At 42.6% G+C, this 17,073-nt stretch overlaps 1 protein-coding gene across 2 annotated transcripts in view; it reads right to left on the bottom strand.

Annotated features, from left to right (window-relative positions):
• Positions 1 to 17,073, bottom strand: part of ITPKA (inositol-trisphosphate 3-kinase A) — a 40,281-nt gene that overhangs the window by 8,177 nt on the left and 15,031 nt on the right. For both annotated transcript variants that reach the window (XM_074584597.1, XM_074584598.1), the window contains 3 exons: positions 6,900 to 6,996; positions 4,547 to 4,760; positions 2,600 to 2,804 (listed from right to left, as the gene is read on the bottom strand). In XM_074584597.1, coding sequence (XP_074440698.1) covers positions 2,600 to 2,804; positions 4,547 to 4,760; positions 6,900 to 6,996 — 516 coding nt within the window. The remainder of the gene's footprint in view (positions 1 to 2,599; positions 2,805 to 4,546; positions 4,761 to 6,899; positions 6,997 to 17,073) is intronic.

The raw sequence follows: 17,073 nt of genomic DNA, 5'->3' as shown, positions 1-17,073 counted from the left end.
GATTTACGAATCAAATCTGATGTCCTGGAAAAATGGCTATCCCTGATCCACAGCTAAAGAAAGAAGGAACTTCCCAAACTGCACAGAGGTTCAGTGACAGAACGGGAAAACAGAACCCCTGATTCTCAGCCCCACACATCTCTGCTCTGCAAAACTACTGATGTTGTAGAGACACTTTGTGATGTCTGGCCTTCAGACAGCCCCTTCCAGTGAGGAAACCTGCATTCTGAATCTGGCAGGCGCAAGAGACTGAGTGTCAGGTGCCAGATGTAAGGAAACGCAACGGTTCCAACTATTTTTCATAAGAGGAAGAGGGAAAAATCCCATAGGTAAACCTGGCCTGATTTCAGAGATAGGGAAGCAAGGCAAGGAAAAAAGATGGATCAACCTAAAGAGAAAAGGCACCCACTGATGAAGGAGGAGTGCATACAGTGAATAAGATCTCATTTACTGGAATCCACTTCACAGAAGTTGCTATGATATCAGTTTCTTTGCTTCTGCTTTTTACTCCTGCAGCCACAGGGCAGGAATGACCAAACCCAACATAACTGTTCAGCTAACTCCAGGAGTTATCAGGGCACTCGGGGAAAACAACCCCTTTTTCCCATCAACCACTAGCTGGCACCACTGATCCTTATAGGCTCTCCTTTCAAAATGGGGATCTCTATAGCATGGCTTTGCTTTTCTGCAAATATACAGAATTGGATGTACAGTTCAGCTACAGGGAAACAGTGCAGGGACTACTGATTTAGCTGTATTGCTTGAACAATACACTTTTCTCCATATAAAAAAAATAAGAGAATACCTACATCCCTCATAACAGCACAGGGAGACAGAGGAAAATGTAATGTACTGCAGTACTCCAAAGCATTTCCTGTGCTTAATAAAAGATTAGGTATTTGTGTCCTGTTTTGCACAGTTACAGCATTGTCTCAACAGAGGGAATTATCATGCAGTCTGTGGGCCATACTGCTCTTACCCACCTCTGACAACCAGACAAACCATAAAGAACAGGCCAGGACGTTTTACTGGAGCTCCTCTGCGCTCCTTTAACTCAGTTGCTCTCCAGGACTCGACGTAAATGCCTAAGTCTTCTACACTGACTATCTTTCCAAGAACATATCTAAAAGGTCTCAAGATCATCTAGGCTTCTAATTCCGTTACACGGAGTATCCAAAGGCCTAAGTGGTATAGGAATAAAACGGGTATCTTGATAACACAATTAGATGGCTAAAGGGTAAGACAGGAAGTGTCTTGGCCGGACTGGAGCCAGATCATCTACCACCCAGACAGTTCCTGTGTGAGGATGCCTGTGTGTAACAGCCTGGAGTGGGTGGCACAGCATACAGGGGGCCAGCACAGCATGAGCTGGAAGGCCTAGTTCCTGTATCACAGCAGGAGAATCCGTGAATGAGGAAGGGAGAAGACAACAAAGGGAAGGAGAGAAGAAGGGGTGTTTAAAGAGCCTCTGCTACCCTCTTTCATCCCTTTTTTCTTCCTATGTGCTTGAAGTATGAAATGGAAGCAAAGCTCATCCAGATTCTAATTTACAATGTCCTAACATACCTAAATTAAATGTATATGCTCTGGGAACATTCGGAAATCACACAGGGTAACCCATGCTAACTTCTTCATAGCTGTCCCATCACAGGCTTCAGGTAACAAGTATTCATCCACAGTGTGGGTGGGTTTGGGCAGCCCTCACCACGCTCTCTGCTGCTACACCACTATCCAAACCCAAGCGAACTAGTTCAAGGCTAGCTGCAGCAGGCCTGGGCATGGAGAAAGCACAACTCTGGATTCCAGCAAGTGTTAACATTGAAGTAATCGAGTCAGGTGGCTGATATTCTGAGAGTAGGTCCTAATGGGTTTCTGGGTAGGTATGTGACATTGTCATGGAGCACAACAAATATCAAGAATTAATGGGTAGGGAAAAAAAATTGCCAGGGTTCTTCCATGGCTGTAAGGTAGCATCCCAGGAATGGTATAGGGGCACAAATTTATCCATCAAGAATAGCAGATGGACTTTGTTGATGGAGAAATTTTATTTTTGGTTGTTTTGGCTTTATTCCAGCTCCATCTATACCAGCTATTGTAATATACTTAAAAGGAAAAGGGATTTCCTCAATCCCAAGAATATCTAAGCTAATGCTTTTAACATGCCTTGCAAATAAGCATAACTGGAACAAAAAAAACCCACTTTACTGTGATTCACTTGAAATAAAGGTGTATCATTCCCAGATAAAAAAAAAACAATGTCATGGGGAGAGGCCGTTATTTCTTCAGTTCTGAGTTTTTCTTCATAAGAGTCTCATTTTCATTGTGTCTGCTCTGTGTACCTGCTTGGATCCTTCCTGCAATGTCTCTGTGGTTGAGCCAAGTACGGCTGATGTGCATTTGATGCTTAACTTCATTGACAGTACTCTGTTATAATTACTACGGATGTTTTAAAACGACAATACACTGAACTCTTGTGGCTTTAATTAGTGCATTTTCACATAATCCTTTGGAAAAACTGGCTACTGATGAGTACTTTTTGATTAATCAACAAATCAAACAAAGTTCAGTCTCCAAGATCAGGCAGAAGTGAAACTATTACCTTAATCCCTTCAATCCTGAAGCCCAGGTTGGCACTAGAGCTGATGGTTTCCCTCCACTGCATGTATCGGGGTTTGGTGACAGCATGCTGGGCATTCTCTTCAGCTGTGGGAGCAAGAGGATCCACTTCAATCATTTTCTTGTACATGTCCTTACGCAGCTTTGGTTTCTCACGGGCCTTAGTCAACTCTTCCTCCAGGTATGTCCTGCAAAAACATCACATCACAACAAAACTGTAAGGACTCCCCAAACATTTCTTTTTACAACTTACAACCTGCCCTCAAGAAATGTCAACCAGGAAAGTTGTTATCATTACCCCAGTTTTGCATATGGGGAAACTAAAAAAAACTAAAAAAACTAAAAAGAACATGAACTAATGACTGCACAGGTGTATTTAGCGAAACAGTTCCAGGAATCAGGAGTTGTGTCATTCACTTGTTCTAACTATACCTTTACTTACTGTTACATGTCATTGTCATATCCTGCTTACAGAATGGAAGAAAGCTGAATTCCTACTGTGCCATGAAATAGAACTGTATTTTCAGAGGACAGTTAGGAGAGATCATTTACAGTGAAATCAAAAGCAATTAAGGCTGCTGAAGTCTTACTGTCTTCTCTCTCCTAAAAAAATACAAACCAACCCAGTCTTGTGATTTTTTTAGGCCTCAGAAAGCAATTAAGGTTTTACTTAACACATCACACGATGAAAGACAGAATCCTTCTTCATATAGTAAAAATGACAGAGTAAAGCAGATTATCTGAGCAGCTCCAAATCAGAAAAGATAACCTAGGAGCAGGAAGGTGAAAGGTGACAAACCTTCCACGTTTTGCTGTTATCACTCAACCTGTTAATCTTGTAACCATTAGAAAGGCACTATCCATGTTCACTACATTCCACTGGACTCCTAGAGCTTGTCTCTCTCCACAAAGCTTGTACTTTATCAGGCACATGGAGTGTACTTTCTTCAACACAGTGTAATAAACCAGGCAGGCGTTTAGGAGATGCTGTCACTCATTACCAGAACGTCACCTACTCTGAATAAAATATGTACTGCTGCAAATCCTTCTCCTCTTTCTTCTGGGCATACCAATGCTACACATTTCTACTCTGATTTAGCTGACAATTCATTTAAGATTCTGCATCTATTTGAAAAGGCTTGTCTGAACTCCTGTAAGTTGAATAACTCATTTATGACAGTAACTCTTGAGCATCTGAGCTGGCACACAAAAGATTACGATGACAGTTGATACCTCTCTGTACTGTTGCTCCAGGCTCTCAACAGATTCCTTATCTATTTGTTACGCTTAGATACCATTTTTGAGGTTTTCCTCTCAATCACAGATAACAAAAGGAAAAGAAAGCGAGAATCTGGACAACAAGGTGATAGCATCATGGAAGTGTCAGAGTAGGGAAAAAACACAGGTCATTCCTGAGCAGATGGTCAAGTCTTTTCTTTACAAAAAAGATCAATACCAGCAAAGGCTCATTCAAGCGTTGGAAATGGGCTTTCACACTGCTATTCAGTCATTCACATTTGGAGATGGGAATTTTACTCTTTGTGGGTTTTTTTGAATTACTGCATACACAAAGATTAAATGAACTGTCAGTGAACGAATCATGTAATTTTTTTCCCCCATGTATTATCAGGCCACTGCAGAGAAACTTTGTCTTAAGTCACCCCTGAAAATGTCTCGATGTGCATAGTTTTTGAGGCTATAGATCAGTCAGTTTACAGAATCCATGTACAATCAGGCAACAATGGGACATACTCTCCTCAGCTTGTCCAAGGCGATTGCCAAACCAACAACAGGTTGTCTGGACTGAATCCCAAGGCTCCAAAAATGTTACCAAACTTCTCCAGACAGAGCATGACCACATCCCCCCGCCCCTTCCCCCACTTCCTTCAAATGCATTTGGGTCAGAAAGCACTTCTTTCATGTACCCCACCTGATCCCCATCTTGCAGTCCATCACACAAGGCCCTTCAAAATCAGTAAGCAAGTCATCCAGCTGAATGTAGCTCTCGCCATCTCTCTCCACCACACCATGGAAGCAAGGGACACAGGAGCGTAGCGGGTCTTTCATCAATCGCTCAAAACACTCTTTTTCATTCTCTGAGAAGCGTTTGAGAATCTTCCCACTATCGGCTGCCTTGAAACTCCCTAAAAAAGAAAATCAAACACATGCTGACAAGACTGACCTGCAAAAAAGAAAACCACCTTCCCCTACCACTTCAGCTTCATCTACCTCAGCCTCATGACACCAGTTACAGATTTCCCCTGAAAAAAGAATATGCTTTTCATAAAAAATAAAACACCCAGGACAAACACAGCCATTGGCAGTGAAAGTCCATTTGGATACATTCCCATGTCAGAGTTTATAGCTTTAAGGAGTGCAGCTGCTCAAGGCCATCGGGTTTTTTTCATGCTAAACTCTTTGTTAGGATATCCAACACTACTTTACTTATTAAAATGCAAAGAAAGAAGCCACAAGCCAGAACTTATTAATCCTCTGACAGGCTATTTTAAAGCTGCATAACGCGGCTAGTGTTGGCTTTGTCCTTAATCCTCACATAGGGTATACCTGCTGAGTGTGTACGTACCGAGGCAGTACGGTCAATCGGTGATCATTAAACAGCCACGAACAGGCCAGAAGCCAAGCACTGCCCTTTCTACACACGCACGCTGTGACTGCGCACGCGTGTTCCTCCAGGCACTGCCTCTTCTCCAGAGCCCTGCTAGTCTTGCAGGTACAGCCTGTAGTGCAATTGCTTTTTTACAGCCCTGTGTCTGAATGGTATCCAGTACAAATGACAATCTGCATAGGCCAAGATTGGCAGTAATTAGACTCCAGCTGTGGAAGTCGCTCTCTGGTCCCGCAACCTGACAATAACATCTGAGGAAAGTACAGGTTTCATTCAGAGGTACCCTTTAATCTACACGACATAAAACAGGCACCAAAGTAGGACCCTCATTAATCCTGCAGCTAATGCTCAACTTCTGTCACAACAGGATCCTTCAGCCATTGCAAACTGGTTCTTCCCTGACAAATCCTATAACTGGCGCTGCCTCAGCACAAGGGCAAAGGTGGTGATGGCCCAAGTTTTAGTTTGGAAAGAACTTGTCATATCAGAGAAGAACAGCTGCAAGAAGGATGGACTAAATGCAATCACAGAAAACTATCTAAAGCAACGTGGAGCAGTATCTCTCCTCATCTTCTAGTAACCTCTTAACCCGACTCTTCCTACCCTACTACACAAGCCTCCAGAATGGTTGTGATTACACGACTAGTGACTGCATCACTCCACACAGATCAAGCCAACCCCACACACGCTGTGGTAAGAACTGCAATAAGACTGGGTCGTCTTGGCTTTCTGCATGATGTAAGTCAGACCCAGCAACACCTCTAAGTAAAATACAGCTGCTCCATTTCTAGGGCTAAATAAATTTCTCTGCACAGCTTTGAAGTGCATCATATTAGTGCATTAACATATAAAGAGGTAGTTCAGGTACTGCATTAAAGCACGATGCAGCGTAGGTGCCTGCCCACATGTGTACTAATAAACCCCGCACTATCACTTTAGGAACAAGGGCTGCATAGGAATTAACTGAAGCACGAGAGAAGCAAACCTGATAACTTCTCCTGATTTTTTTTTTGTCTGACGAATGAAACAAAGCCTACATCAGGAGCACACTTAACTTCCACAGACATAAAACTAGATCCAGCTGACTGAGCTTCTCCTTGCACTCACACAGTTAGCGATGACAGACTCACAATGCAATACCTGGTCAGCAAGTCAATTTTCACCAGATTTGTTTTCCACCCAAAGATTTCCACCCATGTTCAGATAAGGGGCTTGCAGTTGGTATTAGAAACACTGTCCTTGCCAGAGCTGAGGCACATACAGGCACAGACAGTAATCCTTCCAACTAGGGAAGTAACTTATTGGCTACTCAGTCAAGAAAGATGATAACATACCACAACCAACAGCAACGGATGGGCCAGGGCTTCAACTCCCCAGACCCTCTTATTTCTCTCTAACACTTATTTTACACATATCACCTTACAAGGATGCATTGGGACCCTGGCTCTTCCAGAGTCTGACCATTGCTTCTTTGCTCATCTCATCTCACTCCCCCTTCCCTATTCCCCCACAACTGAAGGAAAGAAGTTCTAGTTCACAGATTCACGTGATATTGCCTGCTTCCTTTTACCTGAAGGAAGGAAAGAGAGAAACACTGTTTTCCTTGCTGCTGCCATCCCCACTCCAGAGACAAACACATTGAAGAGATCCATCTCACCTGTATGCCCAGCCAACTGCACCCATGAGTAGCGTTTCTTGAAGGGGCTGATGACTGGTAAGTTAACCATGGTTTTAATTGTATGCCATGCCTTTTTCTGAAATACAAAGAAAAGAAATATTAAGTTGGGCAAAAGCTCAAATCCTGACATGCCACAAACCTAGCACATAGCTTCATGCACATTGAATTGTTCCTCGCTAATTTTTAAGCGCTCGAAGGTGGAACCACAGAACAAACACAATGATCATCATTGGAAAAATACGCACATAAAACCAAGAATGAACAAATACTCAAATATAATGCCCTACCATCCACAAGAAAGCTGCTTGCAAGAAATAATAAAAAAAAAAAGTGTCACTGCACGTCACAGGCCTGTTCTTAGCCACACCTGACCCTCTCCATGTCTGAGTCATGCAGTATGCGGAAAGCAGATGCTGAACACACACTTCTGCACATTTAAGTTTCCATGAGACATGAACATAAGCTGTTTGCCACTGTCAGCAATACTTCCTTTCCCAGAGAACTTCAGCATCACCTCGTGATTAACGGCTTTCTCTGAGTCAGCAGGTGAGTCTTACTGCGACAGATGCATAGAAAATGCATCTCTAGTTGGACACAGAGGTCTCTCAGCACCCATTGACAATGAGCTGTAGAATCTACTCCAGGTCACAGATTTTCCTGCTCCCTCCCCTCTTTCCCAATCTTGTTACTTTTTAACAAAGCTGGGCATTGCTGTGGCCACCTTTGGCTGTGGCACAGTGCAGCTGTCTGGATACTGCTGCAGGCAGACAGGGAAACGGAGCAGCTGCTCACAAACAGCAGCTGAGTGCTCTGTCACAAAGGCAGAAAGGTGAAAAAAAAAGAAAAAAAAGTAGAAAGTGAAAAAGTCATGTGCTCTGGAACTGAAACCCAGCTGGGAGAGAACCCCAGCCCACTGGCGTTCAGGTCACACTCTGAGGGATCCCAAAGTGCTTTACAAACAAGGACCACAGGCTCATTTCTTCTGTCACTAGGACACGATACCCTGCTGGAGAAAGAGACAGAGCTGCACAGTACTTGTGGGTGACAATTTAGTGCTGAGGGGGTTTTGCTGAGATCAAGTATAGCTGGAGATTAGGCAGCATTTACAGAAGTGCTTATCAACGGCCTAACTAGGATTCACCAAAATCAATGGGAGGCATTGATTTCACTGAAAACAAGTTTAGGTCATTGCTCAACACCTGAAAAATCCATCTTCAAAACAACCACATCTCTCTAGCAGCGATATTGATCTGACAATTCAGATGCTTAGGATACGTATTTTTTTATTGTCTTCTACAATATACTTCTACAGAAGTGAAAAATACAAAAAGTGAAATAGCATCCAATGATACACAGGCAAAATGTAGCTCTTCAGATCACTCTCTAACCCGGCAATCCTTCCCAAAACTAGTTGGCTTATACCACGTTTCTTACAAGGTATTCTCTAGCAATGATGGTCACTGTGTGAGGGCAAAACCCTGCATCTATCTTAGAATGTATCAAGAGGATATGTGAACTCACAGATGCAAGCGATCTTTTTTTAAGGATTTGTCTTCACAAGAAAGTTTTAAGTTATGCTGCAAGTTAAACTGACATAACAATATAATCACCATCTGAACATAGTTATTCTGAAATAAGATTGATTCTTCCTATTTACCCTTGCAGTGCTAAACAGCAACTTGGCTCTATCACAGAGCTAGCTGCTTTTTAGTAAGGATAAGAGAGACTCTCGTACACCACTTATAAATGTCCATTGCCTCCCTCTGGAGAAACGTGCAGTGTAACTATTGTTATTCAATTAGCAAAGGTAAATTACTTTTGTATATTCTATTTGCCAGATTTAACTGATGGCAGAAGCCCTCCAGTCTACTCTGCTGTTTCTACTCCAGCTGGACACAGCTGTAAGTTACTTAAAGAAGAGTTGAAAGTAAACATCATTCTGAATTAATGTGACTTCTTTGAATGTAACTTCTGCCAAAGATTTAGTTTTTGAAGATTCCAGCCCAGTTTTCAGAGTAACACTGTTTCCCCCCCCCAATCCCTTCATCAGAAGTCATCATTGCTCCATAACTCTCCTGTAAATCACACGGAATCATAGAATGGTTCGGGTTGGAAGGGACCTCAAAGATCATCTAGTTCCAACCCCCCGGCCATGGGCAGGGACACCTCCCACTAGACCAGGCTGCTCAAAGCTCCATCCAGCGTGGCCTTGAACACTTCCAGGGATGGGGTATCCACAGCTTCTCTGAGCAGACTGTTCCAGTGCCTCACCGCCCTCACAGTAAAGAATTTCTTCCTGATGTCCAATCTAAATCTACCCTCTTTCAGTTTGAGGCCATTACCCCGTGTCCAATACTCATCATAATGTCCCACTCCTAACAAACTGCATCCTGTCTCCCAACGAGTTGTCATACTGCTACATCCAGGAGTGATGAGAAGCTCAGCTTTTCAAGGAATGCACATCAACTGTCAATGTAACACCACACTCCAGAGGCTTTCCCGCCTCCTCCCTCCCACCTACCCCTAAGAAGCTGCAGCTTTTATTTGTACTGTGGGTGTGAAGGAGAGACAAGGGGCCAAATTCAGCCCCAGCTCAAGTGGACTTTGGCTGCTTAGGTTACAGCTGCCTTGGAGAAGTATGTTTAAGCTACTCATCCAATAAGCAGACACTGACAATTTTTAATTTTTTATTTATTTTAAATAATGTCTTCACAGTCCTCCCTCAAGGCAGGGAAAGCATGAGGCTCAAGCTCGGAGGGAAAGGACCGCTTCCAGACCCATCCCACGTGGCGTCCTGCCATCGGCAGGGGTTCAGCAGTTGCACTTTCCTCTACTGCAACTTCCAGTCTCCCAACTCACTCAACCCGGGATGCAAATCGCCAGGATGCAAACAGGGCTGCATGCTGTTGGAGCAGTGGTGTGAGTGGGAAGATGAAAACTTTGTGTGCCTGCTGTGGGAGGAATCTTTCTCACTTCTATTTCTAAAGCAAGATTTCTTCCTCTTTGTTAGCAATGGTATTATGTGCTTTTCAAATCACCGCTTTATGCTGCAACAGCAAGGAGGACTGCTACCACTGCCCATCTGCATTTGCAGTCCAGATCTCCCTCAGTCTCTGTTTCTTCTAGATTCCTGCTCCGTCTTCCTTGATCTTTTGCTTTGCCTGGGTATCTCCAAGAAATTCTTCCAGATTTCCAGCCACTGTATGCTATTCACATATATTCAGGGAAAACTCAGATATCTCTGTATTGGGATTGCCTGAATCAGATGCCCTTGACATTACTGATGCTGTTTTATATGCCTTCTGGGATCAATATACACAAACCATTCCAAAAGGGCCAAGAGGCAAGCGTGAGAAATATTAACATTCTTAGATTCAGCATATAAGTTACTCAGTGTGAACTGTAACTGACACACTACACATATATGTCTTCCTAAGCAATAAAAGGTGTGGGATGCTGAAGAGGGGAAAAGCTATTTTCCTGCCAACAGGTCAGCCTGTGTGACAGGCTGTGCCACGGGAACTGGGTCCCTGGTAGCAAACAAACAAAAATTCAGGGGAGGAGAGAATGGTAGAACCGATTTCCACAACGCAGCCACAATGCATGCAAAGGATGGTGGCTTGGTATCTGACATCGATCTGTGTTATCTGGATTACTCTTCTGAACTTGAAGCACAGCACTGAAGAGAAGCATACATCCATGCAGCAGATATGGCAGACTTGCTCTGTGTTAGCACTAGCACGTGCAGACAAAATGCCAGGCAGATGAGGTATTCCCAACCTATTGAACCCTGGATACAGGTGGCAGTTGCCATCATGCCTATCCATTAAGAAACAGGAAAGATGAGCAGCAACCAAGAGCCAGTGGTTTCTGTGACCACAGCTTTCTCCAGGCCTCTTCTCATGACTGAGAGCACAAACTTTATACATCACTAGTACACAGACACACAGCCATCATGATCCTGCCCAAATACACCAGCAGGACTTGGCTGAGGAAAATCCACTAAACTCACTGAGAGCCATTTAATCCATTTTAAGGAGTTTTGGCTCAGGCCTCACTGTCCCCAAGAATCAATCCACAGGAACTAACCGGCTTTCCTGAAACCCTCCCACCAGTTCAGGACAAGGGCTGTAACATCCTAATAGTCAAGCTCACTGAACAGGTAAGCGTAGACTCCCTGAACTCGGTGGGGTTTTTTGGGTTGACACTGCTGGTGTTTTACAGGCAGTACAGAACAACTGAAATCTCTCTCTGAGCGTACACTGAATCCCTCAGGGACAAATGAGCCACTCTGACTCCTAAGGACGTTGGGGGATAGGGACCTGAACCCTCCTCTGCTGTTCTGTGGAAAAATAAAAAAAATCACTCCCTTATTTAACGATAAAATGAAAACAAAGATCTCTGTTCTGTGAAGACCTTAAACACATATAACTACCCTCAGACAAGCGCTGACAAACAGGCAAGATACACAGGAATTTGTAGAATTGAGCCATAAGTGAAGAAATTACAATAATTAAAAACAACAATCACATCTAAACTAGTAAGTTTCAGGGGAGGGAATAAGAAAACCCTTTTCTTCAGAAAAAAACCCCAAAACTTATCAGTTTTAATAATCCTAGCATGTTACCTGAAACTATAGTGAGTTAAAGAACACAAGTACATTCAAATGTAACATAAATCAAGAGGGTCCCTAAAAAAGTTCATTTTTCCATCATCAGCAGAGTGGAGGAATAGTTTCTTGCCTGACCTGGTAGATTTTCATGGAAATTCTGCTAGACTATAGTAAACAGTGACCCTTGAATCCTTTTTCCAGGAAAATTTCAGGAGTTTCTTTATCCAAGATCCTGTTGTCTTTTTTTGTGCACTAGTACAAAGCCTACGCAAGCCTACAGAGAGCTATTATGACAGCAAGAAACAAAAGGATAGTGAGAAATTTCTTTGTAATCTTTTTTTTTGATCCCGTAAAAGGCTTTAAGAAAGAGTATTTAATTGTCAGTCATCATAATCTACTGTTCTCTTAAAGTCTTTACATCACTCAGGCTAAATTCTGCCACTCTGGGACACGGGGGCTGAAATCTGATCTGTATTGCTGGTTGCCACTGCCTACTCAGTGTCTCACTAACTCCTAGAAGGAACAAGGTTCCTCCACAGGGATTTGCAGGGAGCACAGAAAACTATAATTATCAAAAAGTTACTACACGCGTTTCAAAATAGTTCTGGAAGAGCCGTGTGCCCAAAACGCAAAAGCACTGAACAACACCTTGCCCGGCAATCTTAGTCAACACAGTGCAAATGAGCAAGCATGCGAGAAGGTGATGGGTGTTGGCCCCTTTCCGGACACGGTAACCGTAACAATAGGGACTGGAAAAGTAACACCTGGGAACCCATCGGACCATTAGCTGGAACTGCCTTCTACACGCGGGCCCTAAGCTAACACTAAGCATTACTAAACTGAGTATCAGTTATGACTTATCCATGCACTATATTAGTCATTCTCCAGTGGCTCACCTTTCTGCTGTGATTTTTTTTTTCCCCACTTCTCTTCCTTCCTGGGTCACACACTAGCACCCATATTACTCCGAGTGCTACAACAAATACTCATAAGGTCCATAAGATTATTCACAGAGCTGTCGTAAGCATCAGTGTGAGCAGATGGTAGGGTCTAGTCCTGCAAATAGCTCTCGGTTAATATTTGTTCCTCCTAAACTCTGTGTATGTTTTAAAGTTTTATTATTGTTTCAGCTTTACTTTTTATAGTATATACACTTACTTAACTCAATAAATGTTTTTAAAGCCCCACAAGTTAATTTCATCTACAAAATCCTTGACTGTTTTATTTAGTTTATTAAAACTGAAATAAACCGGCTTGAAAGCTAGTTTGTTTTCTTAATTTTTTTATGCTATTTTACTAAAGTACTTAATTCAATTTGGAAAATGAAATTAACATATTCAGATTTGTTCTCCATTTTCAGTACTGTTTGTCACTTTTTTTGACTTGGCTTTGACCTGACATACTGGACCTGCACATACAAAGAACTTAAATGTAGGTCCAAAGCTACTAACCATATTATTTTAATGAACTAAGCCTAACTGGAACAAAACTTTGCTTTCATCTGTCTCAATGCAGCCATTACCTGCTGGTACCGTAAAAAGCTTTCATAAGAAGTCATTTTGAGTGGACCACAACCAAGACAATTACTAGCTTAATTTAATAACCCTGTAGTTAGGTATGCTTCTCTGGGTGTGTGAATGTAATCAATAACTACAATGCTATAATTACAACCTATTAAAAAGAGTCACAAACATTTAAACAAAGAATCTACTGCTTTGTCAAAGTCACGATATTCTACCAAGACAAGTTGTTATCAGCATAATTTCCCCCAAACCAGTGAGTTTTCCATCGGTGCAGCTTTACAGCAGCCAGCTTCAAAGGTTATTAGGAATTTCATTTTTTCAAAGGAGTGCAGCTCTGGGACAGCCAACCATATGGTTTCATCTCTTGGAGAGATCAGGGGATTTGAGTGATCTTATATAAAAAAATAAAAAATTAAAAGATAGTGAGAGTTGCTGAGCAACACAGTATCTTTTTGGTTACAGTCACAGAATTTGCCTACTGAAGGATTCTGGTTTTGAGTTCTTTCAGTTTGAGGTTTAGTGTAGTTGTCTTTGCAGATCTGAAAGAGGCAGGCAGTTGACTTGGTCAGATCCAGATCCTGGCACCGCATTTTTACGGCCAATATAAGCAAATTATAATTATCCTTGTTTTTTCTTCTAATAATATATACATACATGCACACTTCTAAAATATCTAAAGCAGCTAGTAAAACCTTTCCATCGCAGTTGATCAAAATTCCGTGACTTTCTTTTTTTCAATTGTCCAGACTATAACAACTTGTAGGCTTGGGATCATTTGGTATTTGAAGAAACTTAGAAGACCTAACAAGACATCATACTGCAGTGCAGAAAGTGAGGCACGCATGACATTTTTCCCTTATTTGTTGGGAGAAATATAACTTAAATATCCACAAAGGCTCTGTGTAGGGACACAAGGTACAAGCTTTGCCCATAGCTAAAACAAAAGTACCCCAAATAGCAAAGAAAATCCCTGAGTTAAAGCACTTACTTTATACTTTCAGCAGCCAGTTTCTGTGTTTTTGCCCCTCATTAAAGGTTTCTGGAATCCTCAAACTAAGGAGGTTCTTCCTGCCAAGTCTACTACCCACTTGGCTGAATCAGACATGAATCACAAATTGAGACAAAGATCTCAATGGGTGGGAGGTGAAAGAGCAAGTCAACAAGAAGAATGCTCCCCAAGCAAGCTCCAACAGGAATACGTGAGCAAACGCTCACACAAATCTTTATAACTAAGTTTCTGAGTGCAACGCTTGATTCAGCTCCCAAGATAGGGTGAGGCTCTTACAGAACTGACTTAGCCCCATTACTACCACATTTCAGCTTGTCACCAGGCAGTAAACAGGTTCCTGATGCACACAAACACTAGTCCACAACAGTGATTGTTGATTACTAGACAAAAAGGTAGACAATTACTAGACAATTTAGGGCCAGAATCAAAACATTGCTCTACGATAACTTACATCAATGGACAGCCCAGCCCAGTGTCTGCAGATCTGAGCACCTGCTTTAAGAAGTCTGTGCCCTAACCCGATACACAACAGCATCACTCTTCAGACTGTCAGAAGTGCTATGCCAACCAACATCAACTGATAATTTGTCCAAGGCGCTGCAACTGGCCTTCTGCCAGGGCAGCTGTGTAACTTCAAATGCTGTCAGCTCTCACTCAAGGAATACAGTGTAACCATGTCCCTGAACAAGAAAATCACTGAGCAATCTCTACATGCCAGACACCCTGGGAGCCTTGACCATCTTTGTATCTGCTTCAGTCCCCAAGGGAACTAACACTCTCTGCTTTGTCACACAGTTGATCTTCCTATGGTATACAAGTGCCAGCTGGAGCTGTAAGACTGATGATCAGCAGCAAAGGAGGACACACACTCCTAAAGAAGAACGGCAGTTCGCACGCTACACGAGCAACTTCCTGATCAGCTCCTCTCATCAGACTGCCAGGCAAACTGTGACTACACCTTCATCTCTCCCTCCCTCTCTGTCACCATCCAGCCTCCAAAGCTTTGAGAAGAAACGGTGCTCAGCCTGTACTTAGCCCTTAACGCTTCCGGTTTTGCATTCAACCATGGGTGAGGGCCACAGCTGCTCAACCAGTGTTTGGCAGGTGTATCCTCTGACTGCAGGGTTTTCGTTTCCTGTTTGTACCACACTTGAGATGGGCTGGGCTAAACCTTCAGAACCATGAGAAACACTTAATGCAATAAGCAGAAACGAAGCTGCAAGACAGAAGCCTCAGGTTCCTGTGTTTTCTCCTCACCATGCAGTGAGATGCATAGGTTCTTTGGCTGTCTGCTCTTCAGGATACTTGGTAAGCTTGTTGGATATTCACTATGCCTGGACTAAGGGAAGAAGTAAAGAAAAGAGAAATGGATGGCCAATATTGGATGGAATTACTAGGAGCGCAAAAACCCACGTCCCACTCCACAGTTGGATTCTACTTGTAATTCCAGGAGCAGCGTCTCTCCAAATCAGAGCAAAATGAAGTGTGAAGAAGTGAAAGCATTGCTTGCCTTTCTGCAAACAGCAACAAGAGCTGCAGTCTGCTGACTATTTTGCAGGAATAAACATTGGGACTTTGCTTCTGATCATTATCAAGTGAAATACCTACTACCTTTATGTTATTCCCAGGCCAAAAGCCAAGATAGTCAAGAAATTAGATAGGTTTAAAGCTGCACTGTCACAAAGGCTTCCTTCAACTTTTCTCACTGAGATGTTGTAAAAGCCAATACTGTTGACTGAAAGACATATTTTAATAAGAATCAACATTTTCTGATCTAAGAGATACTAAAATGTATACCTTTGATGGCAGGCATTAAACATGGCTATTATATCTATCTTCGCAGCTTGTGCTCTGCTCTGAAAGACACCGGTTCTCTAACAGGATGGAGCTCTGACACCTGTCCCTACTGAACTCAGGAAAACTGAACCAAAGAGGTTTTGCCCCTACTAGGGTTCTGCCTGAACATCAGTCTTGCTGGAAATTGAAATGTTATTATCCAAGAAGTAAATGGAAAGTTTCTCATTAAGGGAAAGTTGACTCACTTTCAGAGCCCAGACATTTGAGATTTATCCAGGCTGTCCATCACCCAGAACAATTTTGTGGTAAATCAAACATCACTTTAGCAGATGGTGTGGCAGAAGGAAAGAAATCTTTCTTAACCTCCAAAACAACTGCAGTTTAAATCTTCAGAAGCTTCCTATGCCACAGTTTGGCAATTTGAGAATTTTCTGCCCTTCCTCCATTTATCCTCGGCTTGCCACGGGTCACTGATTGATATCACCGGTCATAAGAAAGGGACATCCAGAAAGACAACACTCTTTAGATGCAAAAACGAACCTAACATCCCATTAGGCAGGACACAGAATTACCAGTTCCAAACAGGATGAGTATTTGGGAATACTGAAAACCCAAACACATCCACACTCCTCTATACATAGACCAATAAATAGGTTCAGCCTAAAACATAAGCACAATTTGTTAAGGCACAAATGTGTCATTTGTGAACTGTGTATGACCTCAAATCCAAATGTACTACAAGAAGAAGGGCCAATCCATTTAAATCAGGTGTGGTTTCTGCGTAACATCAAAAGAGACTGTGTTCTGGCAACAAGCCAGGAAGCTAATTTCCCCTGGGTGAACTCCAGGCGCTTGTGAAGGAAGCTGAGCATGCGCTTCATCTTATTTGCTAAGGTGGTGCAGACTGTTACCTAGACACACTGCTCTATCCTGCCTGCCCAGCAGTTCAGAGCCAGGCTTGCCACCAGTTTAACACCCCAGTGATTCAGTGGCCACAGGAGAATCTCCAGTCTGAATAGATAAATTAAGGAAATTTTAATACTTGTCCTTTATTACATTTCCCCATTCACCACAAACCACTACCATCACACAGAAATTGCAAAATTGTCTTCTATTAACTGGTCAAAGACTCCTCTCTTCCTACTGCTAACAGCTTGGGTTGGTAAATACATGTTGAAAGCTTACCATGCTTTCAACGTATCCTCCTGTAAG

Source organism: Larus michahellis, chromosome 4 (assembly GCF_964199755.1).
Source record: "Larus michahellis chromosome 4, bLarMic1.1, whole genome shotgun sequence".
Classification (NCBI taxonomy): Eukaryota; Metazoa; Chordata; class Aves; order Charadriiformes; family Laridae; genus Larus; species Larus michahellis.
This window is presented reverse-complemented; position numbering and strand designations above follow the sequence as displayed.